General features: G+C 37.2%; 1 protein-coding gene across 1 annotated transcript in view; it reads right to left on the reverse strand.

Moving 5' to 3' along the window:
• Positions 1-24,282, reverse strand: part of FBXL17 (F-box and leucine rich repeat protein 17) — a gene marked incomplete at its 5' end in the record, with an annotated part of 453,231 nt that overhangs the window by 310,691 nt on the left and 118,258 nt on the right. Inside the window, one exon of the mRNA XM_081090051.1 lies at positions 14,723-14,830. Coding sequence (XP_080946177.1) covers positions 14,723-14,830 — 108 coding nt within the window. The remainder of the gene's footprint in view (positions 1-14,722; positions 14,831-24,282) is intronic.

The following is a 24,282-nucleotide window of genomic DNA, read 5'->3' on the forward strand; positions in this document are numbered from 1 at the left end:
TTTTTATTTATTTCAGAGAGGGAGGGAGAGGGAGAGAGGGATAGAAACATCAGTGATGAGAGAGAATCATTGATCAGCTCCCTCCTGCATACCCCCTACTGGGGATCAAGCCTGCAACCCAGGCATGTGCCCTTGACTGAAATCGAACCTGAGACCCTTCAGTCCTCAGGCTGACGCTCTAGCCACTGAGCCAAATCAGGTAAGGCTGAAACTTTATTTTTATTAACAGTAAAATAACTGAAATGCCATTAGCCCCAACATGAAAAACTTATCATATCCAAGCCAAGTAACCTGCACACTGACCTCTTGATTTTACACTATTAAAGCAAAAAAAAAAAAAAAAAAGTATTCCATTCTTTATTTCTAAATGTGGAAAGCTGAAAAACAGAGGCATGACAATGATGATTTTTAATTGAAAAAATATTCTGGCATGTATTTTTATTTTCTGTCATTCCAAAAATGTTATGGAACTGTCGTACCTTTTCCATAAATGTTGTACCTTTAATCTCTAATTAAAATGTCTTTTTTTTCTTTCTTTCTCCCTGGTTTAGAATATGCAACTAGGACTCACCTCCACATAGAAAATCTCTTAGCCTTACACTCTCATTTCTGGGCCTCGGCCTAAAACCAAAGCTCCGAGGAAAAAGTGCCTAAGCCTGAATTTCAGAAATGAGTATTCCTCTTCTGTGACCAGGTTGTTTCAGAGAGAGTGAGCCAAAAAGCCCTGGCAGCCGGATGAAAACCACCAAGCTGAGCCACTTGGGCCTTCCATACTCTCAGAAACATTTCCCAACACCAAGAGGGGCAGTGGGAGGCCCTGTGCACAGGGGCCTGCAGCTTCTCTCCGAGGTGAGGGTTACCCCATAGATCTGGAGCACCCTATGTCACCCAGGAAGAACACAGCTACCCCACCCATCAGCAGCTTTCTCTCCTCTCAGTCTCTAAACCATGTGGCAGAGAAGAAGCATTCCAAAGCCTATGTGTAATTCTTTCCTGTGTTAAACACCCCCCACCCCGAAGTCCCCAAATAAAGCCCCAAATACCCCTTTTCTAGTTGGAAGACAAGTCTGATATTAAGGATCTAAAAATGAACCGATCAGATCATTCCTAAAAAAAATTTGGGTGCAGGTTTGGAAAAAATACTCTTTCTTCCACAATGTTCATTTCTGGCATTGTATTTGATTTAATTACTTGTGGCACTATCCAAGTGCTGCCTATAATAATGAAAGAATTAACGCTTTACAGATGAAAAAAGCCTAAGACTCAAACTTTTTAAAGTGAACATAAGGATTTGTGCCCAAAATCCACATGAGGAACTCTCCTAACACTGAATCAGTTCCCATTTGTTACACTGAGTTTTACTTTTGTTCTACAATAACAATTCCAAGAAGCAACAGCATTTTGTTTACAATATATTTAAATTTGGAACTGGTAATTTTTTAAAAATCTTTATTGTTGAAAGTATTACATATGTCCGCTTTTTCCCCCTAATTGACCCCTTCTAACTGGAATTGATAAATTTTAGTTCCTGACTCCCTAATAACACTCAATGTTATGAGCTGGAAGTGAATGATCTAAAAGTCTAATTTGATGACTATATTAGTGTCAGTTACCAATAAGAAGTGGTAAAACAGAAAATATCTTTATAAAGTTTTTCTTGATATAAAAAATATAAAACATGAAATTAACGTAGATAATACAGATTTTTTCAAAATAAACTGGAAAATTTTTATAACTTTGATTTATATATTAATGCACTACTTCCTAATACAAAAAAACAAACTGTTCATCTGTAATGCTGTTCTCTCAACCAATTTTTTCCATCTATATGTTGAAAAGCTTCAACCAATGAGAAAAATCTGGTATACATCTAAGGTAAAAGTTTAAATATTGATTTATGAATTACTTTAATATTATTTACTTTGAGTCACAGATCTTCTTACATCAATGAACAGCATTTATTAAAATTAAAAGATTTTTTTAATTAAAAATTCCAAAGTACTGACATGATAGTATGTTACTTTTTGTCAGTCAAAACCATTAAGGTATATTTAAATTAATTGGTAACTTATAACCAATAATTCAAATTATAGTTCGCAACAAATAACTTCTTATTTAGTCAAATATTTTTCTTTACATTTGCCTCTGTGCACTGGCATTATACATTATAGCTCAAAAAAACATCTAAATTTTATTCTTGCTAGAAGCACATATAAAACTGCCTTTCTATAATTAGGCAGCTAGCCCTCTATCCTATTCTTGGCACTCACATGGCCTTGTACTTCCATTAGTCTTAGTTGTCATGTAGCTAGCTGCCCCTATTTCTTTGGTTATAGTTTGTCTACATCTAGGAAAGATGTATGACTAGTGATAGTCTAAAGATGGGTCAAGTCCAGCCATGGGCAAACTACGGCCCGCGGGCCGATTTGAAATGAATAAAACTAAAAAAAAAAAAAGACCGTACCCTTTTATGTAATGATGTTTACTTTGAATTTATATTAGTTCACACAAACACTCCATCCATGCTTTTGTTCCGGCCTTCCGGTCCAGTTTAAGAACCCATTGTGGCCCTCGAGTCAAAAAGTTTGCCCAGCCCTGGTCAAGTCTAATTTAAATCTTATATTATGTGCAATTCTATGATTTGTGCTTTGATCTCCATTGTCACAAGATTCTCTGAGAGGAAATAAACACCAATTCTATTTTCTCAACTGTAAGAAACACAAAGTGATACAGAGAGGACGGTGTATTGGGTCTAAGCAGGAAAACAGAACCACTAATTTACTAAGTTACATGAAGAGAATTTCATTAAGAAAACTGGTTATTCTGATGAAGGAAAAGTTGAGGAGATGAACTGGAGAGGGTGTGAGCCAGAGCCTTAGCAATGGCAGGAAGCCAAAGGCACCCCAAGGGTGGAGGGACAAAAGGAAGAGTCAATGTTACTGTGACCCGTAGGCCATGGTCACACACACAATCTGGAGCTGCAGGGGACCTGTTCTGGGCTGGGGCCAAGGAGTGGCTAAAGTTGCTACTAACAATACTTCCTTGGAGGAAGGGAGGAGAGCTTTCCCTCCCTTTGGGTTCCTGCTCCCCAAAAGATGCCGCCTGCAGAGTGAAGCCCCTATGATATAGAAGAGCATGCTTAGAGGAAAGGAAGGAGCTGAGGGCAAACAGACCGAGGACCAGCACAAAGCCATGGGGAAGAAGGGGGGGAAGGAACCAGTTTCCAGCAACGAAAAGAAGTAGTCAGTCTAATAGGAGTTCTTTGCAACAACCCGGAGCAGGGATAATTGCCAGAGTGCCCGTGCAACGTGCCTGAGAAACCCCGGGTGCTAGCCAACGTGTTCTCTTCTCTGAGCCAGATGAAAGCTGTAAAAGTGAAAACGTGAGCTGCTTTCCCCAGCACTGGCATATTGTTTCATTTTTAAAGATCCAAGATTGATAGACAACTGAAAAATACCTCTGATCAAACATAATAACCAAGCACTTTCTCTAGTGAATATAACAGAGAAAGCTCCAGAGGGGAGCCTTTTCTTGGGGGAAACAAAATGTGTTGGCCAATCAGCCCACTGGGATACAATCAATAGAAAGGAAGTCTACAGTGGGGGAAGCAGCTAAGTTTCTGAAGGTTTTGTAAATACACTGTGATAAACTACGTTTGTGTAAATGCCTGTGATACCTCTGGGCTGGAGAGCAAACATGTGAGGAACTCAGTTGCCTTTAGTCAACGGACTCTGTTGGATTCTATTACTGGGCCAGTGTGTCTGCAGAAGAGGGAGATCAGAACCAAACTTTATTCCAAAAAGTAATATGGAAAATGAGTAACAATATGTAATAACCTAAATTCTGGTTAAATATTGAGGTTCCAAGCTAAAATTTCAGAACACACTCCTACTGTCGTATAAAGAACTTAACCTCTGACTACTACAGAGTTACTATGGAAAAGAATTCTATGTTTTCAAAGAATATAACTATAATAAAGACACATAATCTTCCTTTCAGTATCCAAGAGCCCACACACTGACCTCATGTGTTAAGAGACCAGATAAATATAGTTGAAATCCATTTTTACAAGGTCATCATTATAAACATCATGCAATGTTAAACAAAATTGTAAAGAAAAATCAGATTATTTGGATTATCTATTGATGACCAGTTGACACAGGATGAGCATGTATTATGTTTAAATGTGTGTGAGACTCGATATATAATATGTTCACATGCAGGCACTTCCTATGGCTCATCTGCCCAGGTCAAGTGAAAATAGTGCTTAAATAAGACAGTTGAATTAACTAAAAATAAAACACTGTTATAAATATTTAAAACTAATAAGTCAATATGTGTCAATGTTTTGTTATCAATTGAATATGTTTTAAATTAATTAGATTCTATTAACTCTGTAATTTTCAGTAACTGTTTATTTTAAATTAATAAATGAAATCACCTTACTTTTTTTTCCTCAGTAGTCAATTTCTTCATTAAGTTACATTATGACTATTCTCACTGAGCCTCAAACCTGGTTTCCCTAATTCATATAGTCTGTTCTTTTGATTTAGAGATGAGATCCCATCTGTGTCCAGTATCACTTTTTACACATAAACCACAAGACTGAGTAAGGTAGACTCACACTGATCCTTAAATAAAACTTCTGTCAAAAAAACAGTGTGAATGAATTGAAAATTTAAAAGAACATGAAAGCAACAACTCCTAACGTCTTTCTTGGATAAAGACTGACCTCATGTGTTAAGAGACCAGATAAATATAGTTGAAATCCATTTTTACAAGAATATTTGAAACAAAACCCACAATTTAGAAACTAGTGTATAATAAAAATTCAAAGAGTGAACTGAGGATAATATAAGCAGAGTAAAATAATATTTAAAATATAAAGCCAAGATCCAAGAAAGGCCCTTTCAAAAAAGATTGCCAACTTACCTCATTTCATATTTATATATTTAATTGAAGCCTAAAGCAACCATTTTATCAAAAGAGATGTGACAAAGAAACTCATTTTTTCATTTTACTTGTTAGAACCTCCACAAACTGAGTGATTTTGAAAGATGAATTCATTTATTCTACTACTGTCACATTAACACACTCTGCTATAGCAGCTGCTGAAATGAAAATGTAGCACAAACACATACTAGTATACATGACTAGAGTATGAGTAATAGAATTATAAAATATAAGAAAAATAGCCTTAATGAACAGGTATCACTGACTCAGAATGAAAACATAAATTTGTAAATTGATACAGCTTATGTAGACATTGCCTGGATTGAAAAAATTTATTTTAGAAAAATAAAAAATAAAAAAAGGAGTCACTAATTTGTGTAATAATATTAAGGAACAACAGTGTATTACTCTGATTCTGTGTATTGCTATGTAGGAATTTTTAAAATACTTTTATCAAAAATACGATTTTAGTTGTTCAGTATGTTAACTTAAACAAATCATTAAATAACTCTTAAAAGGTCAGCAGGGAAAAGAAAAAAAAAATGAAAGAGCAGACAAACAGTTATTAATCTTAACATCCAGCACTGACCTTTAGGTAGAAACAAGGTTCATGAAGTTTTTAAGGAAGATTTATTTTCATGAAAATTATTTTTCATTTTTATTTTCATGAAAGAATATTAAGTGGGTTAGGACTACAGACATAAGAACTTTCATACACTGTGATGAACATTTTTCTCAGTAATTAATTAATGTTATTTTTCATCTGCTTCTTTAGCTATGTAAGAAGCACTCTGCCTCTACAGCCCGGGAGAAAGGCCGGTGCTATTCCTGTCTTCACTTCAAAGGCAAGGAAACTGAGGCAAAGAGATTAGGTGATTTGCTCAAGGTCCTACAATCAGTGGTTACACATTAGCTCTGATGACAGCAGTAAGTGGTTTGCTGTTGCAAACTTTTAAGAAAAAATTAATCGACCAGACACAGATATTCTCAACACTTGGATTTTGGCTTAACTCCTAAAGAAGAACCAAAAAGGACCAAAAACACAGTCATGCAACACAGATTCCTTCATAGTATTCACACTACAGAATATTTCAGAGCTTAATGAATTTAAGAATATGTATTTTTCACATACAAAATATCACTAAAGTACTATAATTAATCAGAAACAAATAAATTGTAATAGCTGACTAAACAGCTATATCACCCCTAAAGTAGCAAAATAAGTAGTATGTTCTTCCTTTAGAACAAGACAGTTTAAACAGATCAATTCTTTGGAAATTTAAAAAGCAAAAAAAAGTCCATATTTTATTTCTAGTCTCTGAATAAGTAAGAAAATGAAGATGAAAATTGAGTTAGCTGCATGAATAAACATACTTTCAGTTCCTTATGTTAAATTGACTTTAAAAAATAATTTTTGTTTTCCTTTAGAAAACATTTCATATTTTCAAACGTAAGTACTTTTAAAATGTGAGGTTTTTTAAAAAAGTTATTTAAATCTGATTATGGTCTAAAAAAATATCAGGAGCTTAGGCATTTTATTTAGCTGTCACCTTCCCCCCAAAAAAACTGTTTAAAAATAAAAACTAGCCGAAACCGGTTTGGCTCAGTGGATAGAGCGTCGGCCTGCAGACTGAAGGGTCCCAGGTTCGATTCTGGTCAAGGGCATGTACCTGGGTTGCGGGCACATCCCCAGTGGGAGATGTGCAGGAGGCAGCTGATCGATGTTTCTCTCTCATCGATGTTTCTAACTATCTCTCTCCCTTCCTCTCTGTAAAAAATCAATAAAATATATATTTTTAAAAATAAAAATAAATAAAAATAAAAACTAGCAAACATAAAAATCTTCAGTCAAGCCCATACCTGCCATATCCCAAGGAGAACTCCATTCCTTTTTACAAACTGAATAACTGAAGCAACAAGGTTTAATGTAGTACAGAATTAATATTACTACTTAATAAACAGTCACAACTTTACAATATATTAACAATCGAAAAAATACATCTATCCCTAAATTATGAAAATTTTTATATAGCATATACTAAGAATAAACTTTTTTTGTCAAAACTTCCTTGCCATCTTCCTTAATAGTCATCCATAATAATAAAAGCGTAATGTACTAATTAGACCAGACGTCCTTTAGGTCGAAGCCAGGGCTGCGAGGGAAGCCCAGGTCCCAGGTGCCAGAGGGAAGCCAGTGCCGGCAGCCAGGGGAAGGAAGGCCTACTCTTGCACAATTTTCGTACATCAGGCCTCTAGTTTAAAATAAGATCTACCTGACTGATTGTAAGCATTTGAACTGATCTAAATCAATTCATAAGGGATATGTGGCATTAAATTCACGAACCCACAGCATTTCTGAGGTTTGCACCAATTACATGTAAAAATAATTTGCCGTTTGACATTGCAGATTCCATAAGCCTATTTGTTCAACTGATTTTTAAATTATATTAGGATAATATATTGTTAAGTATTATGCTGAGCATCTCCAATGCTATTATGTGGAGAAAAGGGAACCCTAGTACATTGCTGGTGGGAATGCAGACTAGTGTAGCCACTATAGAAAGCAGTGTGGAGTTTTCTCAAAAATTAAAAATGAAACTGCTATTTGACCCAGTGATCCCACTTCTAGGAATATATCCTAAGAAGCCTGAAACACCAATCAGAAAAAATATATGCACTCTTACGTTCATATTAGCACTTTTTACAATAGCTAAGATCTGGAATAGCCCAAGCACCCATTAGTAGATGAGTGGATAAAAAAGCTGTGGTACATTTATACCATGGAATACTATCCAGCTGTAAAAAAGAAGGAACTCTTACCCTTTGAGATAGCATGGAGGGATCTGAAGAGAATTATGCTAAGCAAAATAAGCCAGTCAGAGAAAGACAAGTATCACATGATCTCACTTAAATGTGGGATCTAATGAACAAAATAAAGTGATGAACAAAATCGACCCAGAGACATAGAAGCATGGAACTGTCTGATGAATCACAGAGGGAATGGGGGAAGCGAGGGTGGGAACAGATTACCCAAAGAACTTATAGACATACTAGAGGCCCAGTGCACAAAATTCGTGCACGGAGGAGGGGGTTCCCTCAGCCCATCCCTTGGGGGATGTCCGACCACTGGGAACATCCTGATTGGGCCTAAACCAGCAGTCGGACACCCCTCTCACAATCTGGGACCACTGGCTCCTAACCACTCACCTGCCTGCCTGCCTGATTGCCTCTAACTGCCTCTGCTTGCCTGATTGCCCCTAACTTCCCTCCCCTGCAGACCTGATCTTGCCCCCAACTTCCCTCCTCTACTGGCCAATTTAGTTCTGATTGGTCAGTTTCTATGCCAGTCAGCGTCTCTGGGCCTATCAATGGGGCCTGATCAGAAAGGTGGGGCTGATCAGCAGCCCCGGTGGAGGCCTAGAGAGAAATGGAGGTGAGGCTGTTGGCCAGGCCGGGAGAGAAAGAGAGGCAAGTTCTGATCAACGGCTGCCACAGAGGCTACGGATCAGACCCTGCCTCTCTCTCTGCAGGCCTCTCTCCAGGCCTGATCCACAGCCCCCTAGGCAGTCAGTGCTGGGCCGGGGCACCCATAGTGGCCTCAGTCAGTGCTGGGTCACCACGGCAACCCAGCACTGCCTTCCAGTCTGGTCAAGCCTTCAGTAATAAACGGTCATTATGACTCTGGCTCTTTATTATATAGATATGCATAACCCATGGACACAGACAGTAGGGTAGTGAAGCTTGGGGGGAAAGGGGGTCACTGGGGGGGAAAGGAGGATATCTATTACTTTCAACAATAAATATAAATTTTTAAAATTATGATATTGAATAGTATCCTATCTAATAACAGACAATAGGCAAATTGACCATACCTTCACTACGCCTACCATTGGCTAATCAGAATGATATGCAAATTAACCGCCAACAAAGATGGCGGCTAATTTGCATATACCGGCTGGGAGCAAAGACTGAAGACACCGTAGAGGGAAGCCAAGCAACTGAGCCAAGGTAGCAGAGACGGGTGGGAGAGAAGTGGCAGAGACAGGTGGAGAGAAGCTGAGTAGGAGCAGCAGAGACGGGCGGGGTAGGAACGGCAGAGAAGGGAGCGAAGCCCTATTCTTGCAAATGGGCCTCTAGTGATTTTATAATGTTACATTAATAACACTTTCTGACACCTTGCAGGCTTGTTTCTTATTATGAAAATTTTTAAATATAAAAAATGTAATGAGAATAGTGTCATGAATCCCCATACCCTATAGCCCAGCTCAATTATCTGTATTTTGTCATTTTTTATCTCTTTCACTGGCTTATCCATTTTCTCTTTTCCTTCTTTTTATCCACTTTTTAATATTTTAAACCAAATCCCTAACATTATATAATTTCATTAGTAAATCCTTAAGTATATATCTCTTGTTGATAAAGTTTTTAATATATTAACAAATATTTGGTAGAATTCACCAGTGAGCAATCTGAGCCTTGAGTATTACTGGAGAGAATTAACTACAAATGCAATTTCTTTCAGAGATATAGGGGTATTAAGATAATCTATTTTCTCTTGAGTGAGCTTTGGTAGTTTGTATCTTTCAAATAAATTTTCCATTTCAAAGAATTTGTTGAATTTACAGGCATAAAGATGCCCATACTATTCCCTTGTTATACTTTGAATATCTGTACAATCTGTAAGTTATGTCACTCCTCTGAGTCATGAAACCTGCAATTTGTGTTCTCTATATCTCTCTCTTCCTTAGTCAGTCTGAATAGAAATTTATCAAATTTTATAAAAAAACAGCTTTTGGTATTATTAACTTTCTCTGTAATTTTTATTTTCCATATAATTTACTTCCACTTTGAACTTTATTATTTCCTTTCCTGTTTACTTTGAATTTAATTTGTTCTTTTTTTGTCTCAAGTGTCAAAAGGTAGGAGCTAATGTCATTGATTTGCGACCTCTCATTTTTTTCATATATAGGCATTCAGTGCTATTACAGTAGTCCTCCCCTTCCCTGTACAGGATACATTTCAAGACCCCAGAGAAGGCCTGAAACTGTGGATAGTACCAAACTCCATATATGTTTTTGTTTCCCTATACATAAATGCCTATGATAAAGTTTAATTTTTAAGTTAGACAAGAGATTAACAACATAATCGAATAATTATTGTAATATACTGTAACAAAAGTTGTATGAATGTAGTCTCTCTCTCTCTCGAAATATCCTCTTGTATTGTATATACATCCCAGGAGGGATGGATCAGAATGGCAAGAGACTTTATCACACTACTCAGAACAACACATTTAAATTGAAAACATATGAGTTGTTTATTTCTGGAATTTTTCATCCAAAATTTTCAGACTATGGTTGACCGCAGGTAACTAAATCCACAGATGGGTGAGGGGAGGACTACTGTCATGTTTTCGAAAGAGCACTTTAGCAGCGTCACACTAAATCCAATGCACTGTATTTCCATTATCCTTCATTTAAAAACACTTTCTAATTTCTCTTTTCATTTCTTTTTTACTCATGGTTTATTTAGGGTTGGACACACACGGGACCCACAGATCTCTGCAGCCCTCTATGTGGTTCTTGCCACCGGTACTCTGTTCTCTAAATCCTGGCTGCCTTGGTCTCCCTGGACTTTCTTTTCTGTCTCAACTCTGACAGTGAACTGAGTTTCGCCTGGATTGTGCCTCCGGTGCTGTGAGTTGGCACCTCTTTCGATGCATTAGAGGCGATCATAGGGCTCTTCCTGTTTGTTTCTCATATCTCAGGGATCATTGTCCTTGATATCCAGTGTCTTGAAGACCATTGTTTCATATATTTTGTCTGGTATGTTGGGGAGCACAAGAGACTTGGTTGGAAAGTTGTAAGAAAGCCATTCTGGTAAAAGGGAAGTGTGTGGAAGGCCGCCTGCCCTGTTTATCAGAATTCCGACTTAGGGGAGTGTCAAAGGCAGCGCCTCTAATTATTCCTTGACCTTTCCAAGCAAGTCTGTGTATGTGCAGACCGCTGGGTGTTTACTGGAATCCTTATGCCTAATCCCTGGATGCCCTACCCTAGAGTACAATGTAAACATGTCTTCCCAAGATTACTCACCCTACTGATTGTATCTAAAGATAAAAATTCCAATAAAGGCCGAAACTGGTTTGGCTCAGTGGATGGAGCGTCGGCCTGTGGACTGAGGGGTCCCGGGTTCGGTTCCGGTCAGGGGCATGTGCCTGGGTTGCGGGCATGTCCCCGGTGGGAGATGTGCAGGAGGCAGCTGATCAATGTTTCTCTCTCATCGATGTTTCTAACTCTCTATCTCTCTCCCTTCCTCTCTGTAAAAAAATCAATAAAATATATTTAAAAAAAAAATTTTTCAATAAAGGCCTAACAAAGCAGGCAATAGAGGAGGCTCTGGCCACTAGAGCCAGGGGCCCCTTAGGCCTCTCTTGCACAGTCAAACTGTGTCTGAGTAATCTGTTCATCGGGTGTTCAGGCGCTGCTGGTCAGCCCCAGTAGTGTGTTGTTCTTTTTTTCTTTTCTTTTTTTTTTTTTTTTTTTTGGGGGGGGGGGCGGGGTTGTTTCAGAGAAGAGAGTAAATCTGGTCCTTATTACTCCATGTTAGCTGAAATAAGAAATCCATTTTTGTTTTGTTCTTTATATATCACTATGGACTCATGACTTTTATACATCTTGTTTGTTTTAATCTATTGCAATCATTTTCCTTTTTGAGGCTCAAAGTATCTCAACTCAGGCCAGTGAGAGCTACTACATGTTGGCTTTTGGGTCCTTTTGACATGTTTCTAGTAATCCCTAGAGTGGCAAATAATATTTAGGCACTAGGGGTTAACTATTTATTTACATTTGGCTAAACTTGTTTTTAAAAAGTAGGAGGAAGAGCAAGATGGAAATATTTTATGTTTATAAATAGGTACACTACAATAAAAAAGAACATACCTGTGATAGAGGAGACTAAATTCTGCCACATATGACAACTAACATCCTCAACTGTTAAATAAAGATCTCAAAAGTTCTCATCACTTCTTCCCAAATATGGATCCCCATGTTTCCAACCACAGGCTACTAAACCTGACTTTATCTCTCAAGCCGCGTTCACTCAGTCTTAACTGTTTCTGGACTCTCGTTGACATAGTCATAGCAGCTTAGAAGGAAGGCCTCCCACTCCAGTATTGTTTGATACTAGCAGAATCTATCTGAAGACTAAGGATGTGTCATCAATAAATATTGCCAAGTAGATTAGCATCCAGCCAAGCCTGAGAACATCTAAGTGAAATTAAGTTCAAGGGATCATTGTAATAGGATATCTCTATTAGCAAACTGAGAGCCAGATATTTTCTAAATCATAGAAAATTAAACATATTTAGATTGATAGCTCTCAACACTAGGGGTCTGACATCTCCCTAATTATTTGTGTAAAAATTACTTACCATGATTACAATAAATTATTTAGAAACTACATAGCATGATGATACTAATAGTAACTAAACTATCTGGGAGCATTTATATATTTACAAAATCTTGTGAACACAAGTTACATTTTGTGTAATGTCTTAGTACGTAAACACTGTCAGAATGCAAATATTTTAATAAAAAAGCTTTTATTTTATTAAAACCTAAGTTCTACCCTTGGTTTTAAAGAGGTAAAATAAGTAAAATAGCTTTGCAAAAGCTATGCATGTTTAAAATGCTATCTTTCCTTTGCCAGAATCGAGGACACCAAGTATTTCACCACAAGCCAGTCTTCTCATCACAGACTTTACTGAGCAGCAGAAACGACCTTCAAAACTCTGTGGACCAGCCTTGGTATAAATTCAGTAGATTCTGACTCGGACAGGACAAACCGCCAATCATGCTCTATAATATTTTAATTTTTTTAAATTTATCTTTATTGTTGAAGGTATTACATATGTACCCTTTTGCCTCATTGACCCCTTCTGGCCCACTCAGTCCCCTTACCCCAGGCCTTCACCCCCCTATTGTCTATGTCTATGGGTTATGCATATATGTGTATAAATTCTTTGGTTAACCTCTTCCCACCCACCCACCAACCTCCACCTTCCCTCTGAGCTTCCACAGCCTGTATGGCTTATAATCTTAAGAACCTTCTCAGCAAATGGAGCCTTCCAGTGCACACATTTGCTGTAGCCGCTATTTTGTCACAGAGAGTAATTCTGATCTTTTATGTACCAGTGTATCATAATTTTTGGCTAATCTCAAAATGCTCAGAGAAGCACTTAGTGATCCAAGAAGTCTTGTTTTGCCTTTAATGAGTACAATTTCTAGTGATAGTAAATTCCCACATATGGTCATTGTAACACTTGTGCACGATCTGCTCATCCGAAGGCTTTTCTACTCTACACTATAAACAGCAAAGATGTGACTTAGAAAAACACTCATCTACCAAGATGTTCAGGCATGATTACAGGAAATGAATAAAAAATCATAGTTACACATGGTTATACTAAGATGATCTCATAGAGCAATAATTGAGAATAAGGTGCCTACCCTCTTTCTCCATTGGCTTCAGGTTCTGATCCTCAAAATACAATTAAAGCTGCTCAGTCACTTAAGACACAGAACAATCACAGCCTCTGCTTTAGATATACTAGACTAGAACAGTGATTTGATTATTTTTCTCAAAGTTTACTCTGATTTTCCAGCAATTTAGGAATCATAGCACCTATGCTAATACGTATTAGTAACTAACATTTATTTAGCACTTATTGCAATCTTGATACTGAGGCAAGCACCTTGCATATATTACTTCAATTAACACCCTGAAAATTTATTTTTTTGTTTAGCTAATAAGTGGCAGAGCCGAGCTTCAAGCCCAAGCTGACAACAGAGCCCAGGCTCCTATCCACTGTGCCTTATTGCTACAGTCCTAGGTAACTTTTAAAAAGTTGCTCTTTTCCTAGAGAGGAAAAAATAAAACATTAGTTACTGCTAAACTGTAAGCTTAAACAGACCTGAGGAGACCAAGCCCAAGCAAACATGGGCTCTTACCTGTTTTATTTCAGCCTTGTGCTGCTAAAACAGCTGTTTTCTAACAGTAGTGAATTGAATCTCAGATTTTAAGTGGAAAGGGTAAGACTCGTCCATTCTCCTAAGTACTATATAAAACAGTTAAACTATATGCAGTGACAATTAGAGACATATCACAGGTAAATTTTATAGTAGCCAGTTTTTCTCATTACATGTAAGAATTAACTGCTAATTATTTTAGAGCTCTGGGAAGCAGAAGAGATGGCACGTAAGTGAAAGATTACAAAGGAACTAGCATTTCCATCACTGCTAAAATATGAGATTTCATACATTTGGTGTATGTGAAAGCTATAAGGTTAATTTCCTATATGCATTCACCTCTCTTTCACCTTACATACTCAGCTTAACAATACACAGTGACCACGTTCCCTTCTTAAAAGCCAAATGTTTAGAGGACCTAATGACGTATGAACACTTAAAACTTCAATCAAAACACCTTCTAAATGCAATACATTATTGTTAGCATTTAAATAATTCTTGTCACGTATATCAGTTTATTTCATGCGTATATTTCATACTTATTAGCAATAAAAAAGCAAAAAATAAGCTGCTTATTTAAAAAAATAAGTGACCCGTTTTAGAAAGGATGGGTTTGACACTGCTGCCTAACACTGGCTTTAACTTTATCAAACACTAGCATGCTTCTATAATGACCTATTTCTCATTCGGGACCTTTACCAATGACAACTGGAAACCCTAAGGGGAAGTAGCAGGGCACCTACCTTAGTTAGGTGAATGACTCCTTTAGAAGTTACCGAACAGCCCATGAAGCCGACATACTGAAGCTCGGGACAGTGCTCGGCAAAGGCTTTCACGGACTGATCTGTCACCTGGGGAAGAGACGTGAAGCAAGTTATTCAGGGGCATTCCAATGCATTTCAGGCGTCAGCTCCTCATATTCCCTCTGCCCAACTCGCACCATCCATATTTCCCTCACCATTAGATCGTTAGAATCAGTTTGCACACATGTTGAAGTATTTCCTGTGGGCTTGTGAAATCCTCCCTTCACCCCACACCTCTCCTATCATCCCATGTTTTTCCACATCATAGAAAACATCTCGAAGATGTTGATACCATCTACCTCCACTTCATCTCTCTCTCAACACATACTTTTATTGACATAATTCACACACCATAAAATTCACCTTTTCAAAGGTTACCGTTCAGTGGTTTTTAGTATCTTCACAAGGTTGTGCAACCATCACCAATATAAAATTTCAAAACACGTTCATCACTGAAAAAGGAAACCCTGTGCCCCTATTGGCTGTCACTCCCCTAGTCCACCCGCTGCCCCTGACTACCTGGCAACTTTCTGTCTATGGATTTGCCAAGTCTGGGCATTTTTTTATAATTAAAATTTTACAATTGGTTCCTAATGTGCAACAATGATCACTTTATAAGGTGTCTTTCTCCCTTCCAGTGTTTCTTCCAAGAAATCTAGTTTTGCTCCTCACTGCTTCAGATTCTTCCAATTTGGATGGTATAATGGTTAATTTTATTCGTCAACTTGACAATGCCAGGAGGTACCCAGATATTTGGTTCAACATTATTATGGGTGTGTCTGTGAGAGTGTTTTTGGATGAGATTAACATTTGAAAAGGCAGAGTAAAGCAAGAATGCCCTTCCCAATGTGAGTGAGGGGGTCTCATCCAACCCACTTAATGGAACAAAGGCTGAATAAGAAGGAATTTCTCTCTGTCTCTCTGTCTGTCTGTCTGTCTCTCTCTCTCTCTCTCTCTCTCTCTCTCTCTCTCTCTCTCTCTCTCTTTCTCTCTCTCTCTGGCTCTTTAAGACCTGGGGCATACATCTCCTACCTTCAGACTCCAACTTGTACTGGAACTCACACCATCAGCTCTCCCATTTCTTAAGCCTTCGGACTCAGACTAGAACTATACTATATACTATCAGTTTTCATGTGTCTCAGATTACCTACTGCAGATTTGGGGCCTTCTCAGCCTCCATAATCACAAGCCAATTCCTTACATTAATTTCTTTACACACATACACACACACACCCCTCATACTGATTCTGTTTCTCTGGAGAACGCTGACTAATGCAATACCTATTAGAATCCCAAGAAATTTATTAAAAACTCAGAGCCAAAAGGGGTGAGGCCCAAGAATCTGTATTTTTAACAAGCCCCTGAATGACTCTTAGGCATGTGAAACTTGAGGCCTCATTGCTATAAAGAAGTGACGCTGACAGCTTTTGGCATTTGTACCTGGCCCTGATATATTTAAACAAACGGCAGGATGAAATTCCTTTTTGTCTCCCCCCACCTCCAAAAAATTTCCATGTATAAAATAATCTTATAATTGTGCTAACATTTTCTTCCCTGTTCCACAAAGTTGTAGCTTATAAAAGATCAAAATATTCTCTATCATACGCTTAATTTCAGATTCACTTTCCTCATAGTCAAGCTGAAATTAAGTTGGACACTTCTGTTAGTTTTTCAAAGAGTAACAACTTACATCTCTTTTGCATTAGCTTTAATATTGGTGGCTCTTATGTATTCTGGATATTGAAAAATAAAGGCATGTGGAATAGCATTAATTCTAAAACAACACAAGAGCATTTTCCTAAAATAGCAAAACCAACAGCATCCATAGTACATCTGATAAAAGATTAATTCTGCCCTCAAAAGTAAAGTATGCTTCAGCATATTAACACTAAGGGTGGCACTGATAAATTAAAAATGGGCCTTCCTGACTTTCAGCCAAGATATGTCTCCGTTTCACGGACATCTTCAATAGCCTGCACACTGGCCCTCTTTCTGATACTCTTGTCCTCACAAATCTATTCTCCATTCATCAAGCCAAGTGATCTTTCAAAGAGCGTAAATCAGATCATGTCAGTCTGCTCTTAAAAATCCTCCAGTGGTACCAATTATCCTAAGAATGAAATCCAAACTCCTATAATCTACAAGGCACTGCATGACCTGACTCTTCCCTGTCTCTCCCATCTCATTTCATGTCAGCATCTTCTCTCCTGTTCACCATGCGACCGTCTCCCCATCTATCTCATTCACCACTCTATCCCCAGTGTCTGGCACAGGGTCTGACAACAACAGTAACTTCGAAAATAAAGATGAACACATGGATGAAGTACTGTCTTGTGTGTGGTTTTTTTATTATTATTATTTGTTTTTTTATTGATTTTTTTAAGAGAGAGAGGAGAAGAGAGAGGGAAAGAGAGAGAAACAGCAATTGCCTGCCTCCTGCACATCCCCTACTGGGGATAGAGGCACACCCAGGCATGTGTCCTGACCAGGAATTGAACCGGCAACCTCTTGGTGCATGGGACAATGCTCAACCAACTGAGCCACACAGGTCAGGGCAGATGAAGTACTGCCTTGATGCATGTCAATGACTTGTTGGTTCAATAGTGAAAACAAATCTTTTTTTTAAATTTTATATGTTGACACTATTACAAATGTCCTCTATTTTCCCCACCATTGCCCACCCAGCCTCCACCCACCCTCCTCTGGCCTTCACCATACTGTTGTCTGTGTCCATGGGCTATGCATATAAGATCTTTAGCTATGCCAAGAAAATCTGAACTTTGATCTTATTGGTTCCAAGTGGCACAAAGAAGCTAAGAATGAGATAAATGGCTTCGTGAAGGTAAGGGCAAGATTTTCAAAGAAAGCAACAGCTGCACTTTGATTCTGGAGTGAACTGAAAAATTAATGTGAGGAAATCTGTGGAATTCTGATTTCACTCCAATGCTCAGACCAATTCAAGGCCTTCTTTCCACCTCCAAGAAAAAAGAACAAAACAACAGGGACCAAGGGCATAGCGAGTCTACTTCCCAGGGGATTTTCCAGGAGGAACAGTAACTTTTCATTACTTCCTTCATGTCTTGCAGTCAGAGAGGTCAGTGGGCCTATGGGGTGCCCTCACCTTCTGAATGCAAAATAAAGCCAGCATGAAGAAACCTGCATAGACTAGGTTCTAATTGAGCTTTTTAACCAAACAGCAAAAACATTTCCAGGTATTTGATTTCAGAGAGATTCACTAGAATAGAGAAGCCATATGGATTCTAAACTGAGCTGGAACCGAGCTTAGTTGTCTGAGTATCCCCTCTGACATGTAGCCGGTGTTAACCACATGAACGGGACACTGAGTCAGGAAAACAGAAGAGCAGTGACACCAGCATCAGCTACCCCAGGCCGCTGAGCAAGCAATGTCTTTAAAAATAAAAATGGCTGTGACTTCATATTGAGTAAGTCTTTTTTACTAGTAATATGAGAATGAGCTTAAAAATCTACCAGATCCCTTGAGTTCCAACATACTGCAAGCCTTTAACTGATGAAGCTATTCATTAAAGAATATTGAACTTCAAAGTCCAGCAGGTACACACAGGGCAGCTAAAGATTGGCCAGGAGGCTATGCCTGCAGCAGAGCCCATGCCTCCAAGGAGACAGTGGCATAACACACCAAGGGGTATCACAGTAAGGCTAGCCACAGGCCAGACTCAGTAAGCACCCTCATCAGACAACTGACAAAGAAGATGTGAAGTACGATGATGATAAAAATACCAAGTAGAAGGAATTTTATTAATCTACCTAGTAGCTACACCATTACTGGAGTTTTAAAAGTGAAACACGAAAAAAAAAAAAGTGGAACACCATAAAATTTCTGCATTTATTTAAACAACTATTTAAAGGCTAATGTAATTTTTTTTTTCATTTTCACATTCCTTTGCTCTTCTGTATTATGTTTTTCATAGGGTATACTATGTACCTTACAATTAATGCACTAAAAAGCCTTCACTTTTGAAATAGTATTACAAAAACACAAAACAAACGACCACTTGTTACATAAAAGAAAACAGTTAAATATGGAGACAAACACTTATATGAACTTGCTTTATGAATCATTTCAGTAATAAAAATATATCTTTAGTAAATTTTAAAATCTAAAAGGAGATTATGTAAACATAAGTAATTTTCTTTTAAACCATGGGAAGACACCTGTATTTGTTGAGCACATATTATGTACCAAGTACTGTGCTACATACAATGATTAAGACAGACTGCCGTCATGGAACTTACAATCTAATGAAAAGAGCAAATGCTAAACAAACATAACAAGTGTGATCCTATTTAATATAGTCATTTGCAGTAGTCAATGAATTTTTACTTTTTATATATGCCATAATTACATAGTTCACATGGAAATAAGCCAAAAATATGACTAAAAATTATATTCAATTACTACAAAGTAGATTTTCCCAAACATTCAATTACATGCCTCTTATCATTTTAGTAGACAGTATAATAAACATTCCTATTATATGTCATAAGAAAAACAATAATTATTTAAGAATTCATATTCATTAATTTGACTTTAAATTAGCATGATGTAATTATTTCATTAAGTAAATCAGAAACACAAAGCAGTTAAATTTAATTTGTTTAGCTTTTTATTATGAAACATTTTAAAAATATACAAAAGTACACAAAAACAGTAAAATAAATCCCATTTACCAATCATCTAGCTTCATTAATTACTAATTACAATGATTACTAATTATTACTACTGCAAATCTTATTTCACCAATAGCCCAATCCACATATAAAACATCACATCTACAATTGCAACAAAAAAATTAAGATACCCAGGAATAAATTTAACCAAGGAGGCAAAGGACCTGTACTCAGAAAATTACAGGACACTGAAAAAAAGAGATAGAGGAAGACATAAACAGATGGAAGAATATACTGGGTTCATGGGTTGGTAGAATCAACATCATTAAAATGTCCATACTACCCAAAGCAATCTATAGATTTAATGCAATCCCCATTAAAATACCAATGACATATTTCAAAGACCTAGAACAAACTCTCCAAAAATTCATCTGAAATAAAAAAAGATCCCAAATAGCTGCAGCAATCTTGAGAATGAAGAACAAAGGTGGAGGAATCACAATACCAGATATCAAGCTATACTACAAAGCCACTGTTCTCAAAACTGCCTGGTACTGGCACAAGAACAGACATATAGACCAATGGAACAGAACAGAGAATCCAGAAATTGACCCAAGCCATTATGCTCAATTAATATTTGACAAAGGAGGTGAGAGCATACAAGGGAATCAAGACAGTTTCTTCAATAAATGGTGTTGGGAAAATTGGACAGATACACACAAAAAAATGAAACTAGACCACCAACTTACACCACACCCAAAAATAAACTCAAAATGGATAAAGGACTTAAAATAAGACGGGAAACCATAAAAATATTAGAGGAATCCACAGGCAGCAAAATCTCAGACATATGCCAAAGCAATATCTTCACTGATACAGCTCCTAGGGCAGTGATGGGGAACCTTTTGAGCTCGGCGTGTCAGCATTTTGAAAAACCCTAACTTAACTCTGGTGCCATGTCACGTACAGAAATTTTTTTTATATTTGCAACCATAGTAAAACAAAGACTTATATTTTTTATATTTATTTTATATATTTAAATGCCATTTAACAAAGAAAAATCAACCAAAAAAATGAGTTCTCATGTCACCTCTGACACACGTACCATAGGTTCGCCATCACTGTCCTCGGGCAATGGAAACTAAAGGGAAAATAAACAAATGGGACTACATGGCCACTCTCTGCTTCCTTTCCAACCTCAGCCTGAACACTCCTTCCTCTCCACGCCACTGACTGTCCTCTCCCCTTTCCTGCTTTTCCTGTCACCTTATCTCCTTCCTCTGATTCTTTCCTTTCCTTTACCTCATGTTTCTTCTGAATCTTCTTTGCCCTGTCGTCACACTTTTCTTAGCTTGCTAGTTGGTCATAATATGGAATAAAAAGATTTTAAGTATAATTATTGTACTAATTTCAAATTGGTGATATTAAACTTTTTATTTATCACACACACAAAATTAAGATTACATGACTCCATGGAACTGCTGTACTCAGACTGCCGAGTTGTGATCCAGCTCCACATCTTATTAGCTATTTAGAAATTATTATCCAAAAAGTATAAAAATGGGGTTCTTGTGAGCATTCTAACAGAATCCCATGTGCTGGGCACATACCATATACAAAGTGCTCAATGAAGGTTAGCCATTACTCAGTGCATACATACACTTCCTTCACCAATTGCTTGGAGCTGGCATTTTGAACATTATTGTACAAAGTTAGCTTTTATTCCTAGCATTATACTTGATAGAATATAATGAAAAATCAACATTTAATGAAAATCTCTGTTATGATGTGTCCTACCTACCCACCACCAAGCCACTGGAAACAGAAATGACAATAGGTAAACTGTTCTGCTCTATGCAGTTCACCAGGCTGAAGTATGTGTCGGGGCAGGGGCAATGCAAGTTAAATAAGATCTTCAATTGGTAAGACAAGTTTAACTAACTGTACACAACAGGTTTACCTGTATTTTGCAATAGATTAAAATGATGGGTAATAAAAGGCAGAACTTTATTTTGTTGGAGTACATGAACTGTGTTTTGAATGTTCTAATTTGATAAATCATTTCACTCTAATAGCACTTGGGTATGACAACACACCCCTACTATTAAAAGCCTTTGGAAAGCACAACAGAGCATAAACACCCCCAAGCAGGCTTTGCCGCGCTCCTACACATATACTGTCTTGGGTAATAAGTGGAATAGGAGTTTATCTGTGATTATAAGGTTCCCACTGAGGTGTTTAATATGAATATATGAGTAGATTCAACTTAAATGTATAATATTCAGTAACAAAGAACACATTCCTCCCTGAAAGGCTTATATATAATATGCAAAAAGTAAATGCATAGAAGTAAGAGCACAACCTTCAAAAAGTCACTTGTGTTTGTGAAAATATTTCAGATTAGGCTTTAATATTTTAACACGAGAAAATGCTTCTCAGAATGAATAATATCTACCAAGGTATAAAGCCCTAACAATCTGTGTTTTAATCATAAGTGAAAGACAATAATCACTTGCTTTTTAAAAAAGAGTACAAACACCTTAATGTATGAATATAGGACAATTCTCACATATTCATGTTTAATGTTCTTTAAACAAGAAAACCTATCATTAAAAAACATATCCTAAAATTAGGTTATACATTTTTCATCATGTCAGACAAATACATTCACAGCTCACTAAATGTTCTTTCTTACATTTTAAATACCTTATAAAGCCCCAGTTCCTTTCATAAGGTTCCTACAATAAATAGAAGATGGTGCATCTGTCATCCACCTGACCTACTCTGTTTGGTCTGCACACTTAACCTTCAAAAAGGAAGCCATGCTATGTAACACAAATGTTAAAAGGGGGCATTTTCTTTGTAAATTTTGGCAGAATAAAAAAATATATTGTATAAAAGTTTTATTTTAGTGAATTTTTACTATTTTTTAAATTTATCTTTATTGTTGAAATTTTACAGATGTCCCCCTCCCCCGCTTTTTGACCCCTACTCCCCACCCGGCTACCTCCTGATCTCTTTACTGCACTATTGTCTGTATCCATGAATTATGCAGATAGATAGATAGATAGATAGATAGATAGATAGATAGATATAAATAAATAATAGGCTAATATGCAAAGTGTCCCCACGGGAGTTCGACCAGGAGACTAGGAGTTCTATCACTCACTATAATGTATGCTGACCACCAAGGGGCAGCGCAGAATGAAGGAAGGACCTGGCCGGCAACCGGAAGCTGGGGAAGGGAGGCCCCAGCCGGCAGCCAGAAGTCCCAGATCGGCCCTGATCCCCGGCCAGAACTAGGGACCCTACCCATGTATGAACTTCATGCACTGGGACTCTAGTATGCCCATAAATTCTTTGGTTAATCTCTCCCCTTGCCTCACCCCTTCCTTCTGAGAATCATCAGTCTGTTGCACACTTCCATGCCTCTGGATCTATTTAGTTCATCAATTTATTTTGTTCATTAGGTTCCACATTTAAGTGAGATCATATGATAAATGTCTTTCTCTGACTGGCTTATTTCTGGCAAAAATGTTAAATAAGCCATCATAAAAATACTTCAATGAACAATTACAGATATCCTTAAAGCAAAGTTTAAATACAACAACACACACACACAAACAACAAACAAACAGAAAGTCTCAGTAAAGAAATAAAAGGCCCAGCCAGTGTGTCTCAGTGGTTGAGTGTCAACCTATGAACCAGTAGGTCACAGTTCAATTCCTGATTGGGGCACATGCCTGGGTTGCAGGATCGGTCCCCATTGGGGGGCATGCAGGAGGCAACCAATCAATGATTCTCTCTCATCATTGATGTCTCTCTCTCTTCCTCTCCATTCTTCTCTGAAATAAATTAATATATATATATATATATATATATATATATATATATATATATATATACAAGAGGCCCGATGCACGAAATTCATGCAAAGGCGTTGGCACCAACACCTGCCTGCCACCACCACAGCCAGGGGTCTCTAACGCCTCTGCCGTGGCCCCTGCCCACCGCAGCTTTGTCTGGAAGGAAGGACATCCGGAAGGACGCCCAGTCTAATTAGCATATTATGCTTTTATTATTATACTAATAGATTTTAAAAAGAAAGAAAAGATATAAAGAAAACCAAATGGAATTTTTAAAATTAAAAAGTAAAATAAACAAAAGGGAAAAAGCCACTAGATGGTATTAATAGCAGAATGAAGACAAGAGAGAAATGAATCAGTCAAATTGAAGACAGACTTATAGAAAGTTCCCAATATGAAAAACACAGAGAAAATTGATTGGGTGAAATGACAATAGCCTTAGACACCTATTTCACTAAATAAAAAAATTTAACGTTCGTATCTTTAGTATTCTAGAAAAAAAAAGAATGTGATATTAACATTCAAAGGTGGCAGAATTTTCCTCAAATTTGGTTAAAATAAACAAACACACATTTAAGAAGATGCATGAATCCAAAACAGGATAAACCCAGAGGAATACATACCAGGAGATAACATCATCAAACTCCTAAAAAACTAAAGATAAAAATATTTTGAAAGCAGCAAAATCTCTATAGTTGTAATTTGAAAAACAATTCAATATTACAATAGATTTCTCATGAGAAATCATAGACACCAGATGAAAATGGGGCTATATTTTTCAAATGCTAAAAGAGCTGTCAAGCCAGAATGTTATATCAAGCAAAAATAGCCTTTAAAATGAATAGGAAACCTAGATAAAAAAATAAAATTTGTTGCTAGCAGACCTACCCTGAAAGAATAACAAGAGAAAGTTCTTAAAACATAAGGAAATGATAAAAGACGACATCTTAAAATACTGGGAAATAAGAAGAGGAAAAGTAAAAA

The sequence above is a fragment of the Myotis nattereri genome (assembly GCF_964212035.1).
Source record: "Myotis nattereri genome assembly, chromosome: 4".
NCBI lineage: Eukaryota > Metazoa > Chordata > Mammalia > Chiroptera > Vespertilionidae > Myotis > Myotis nattereri.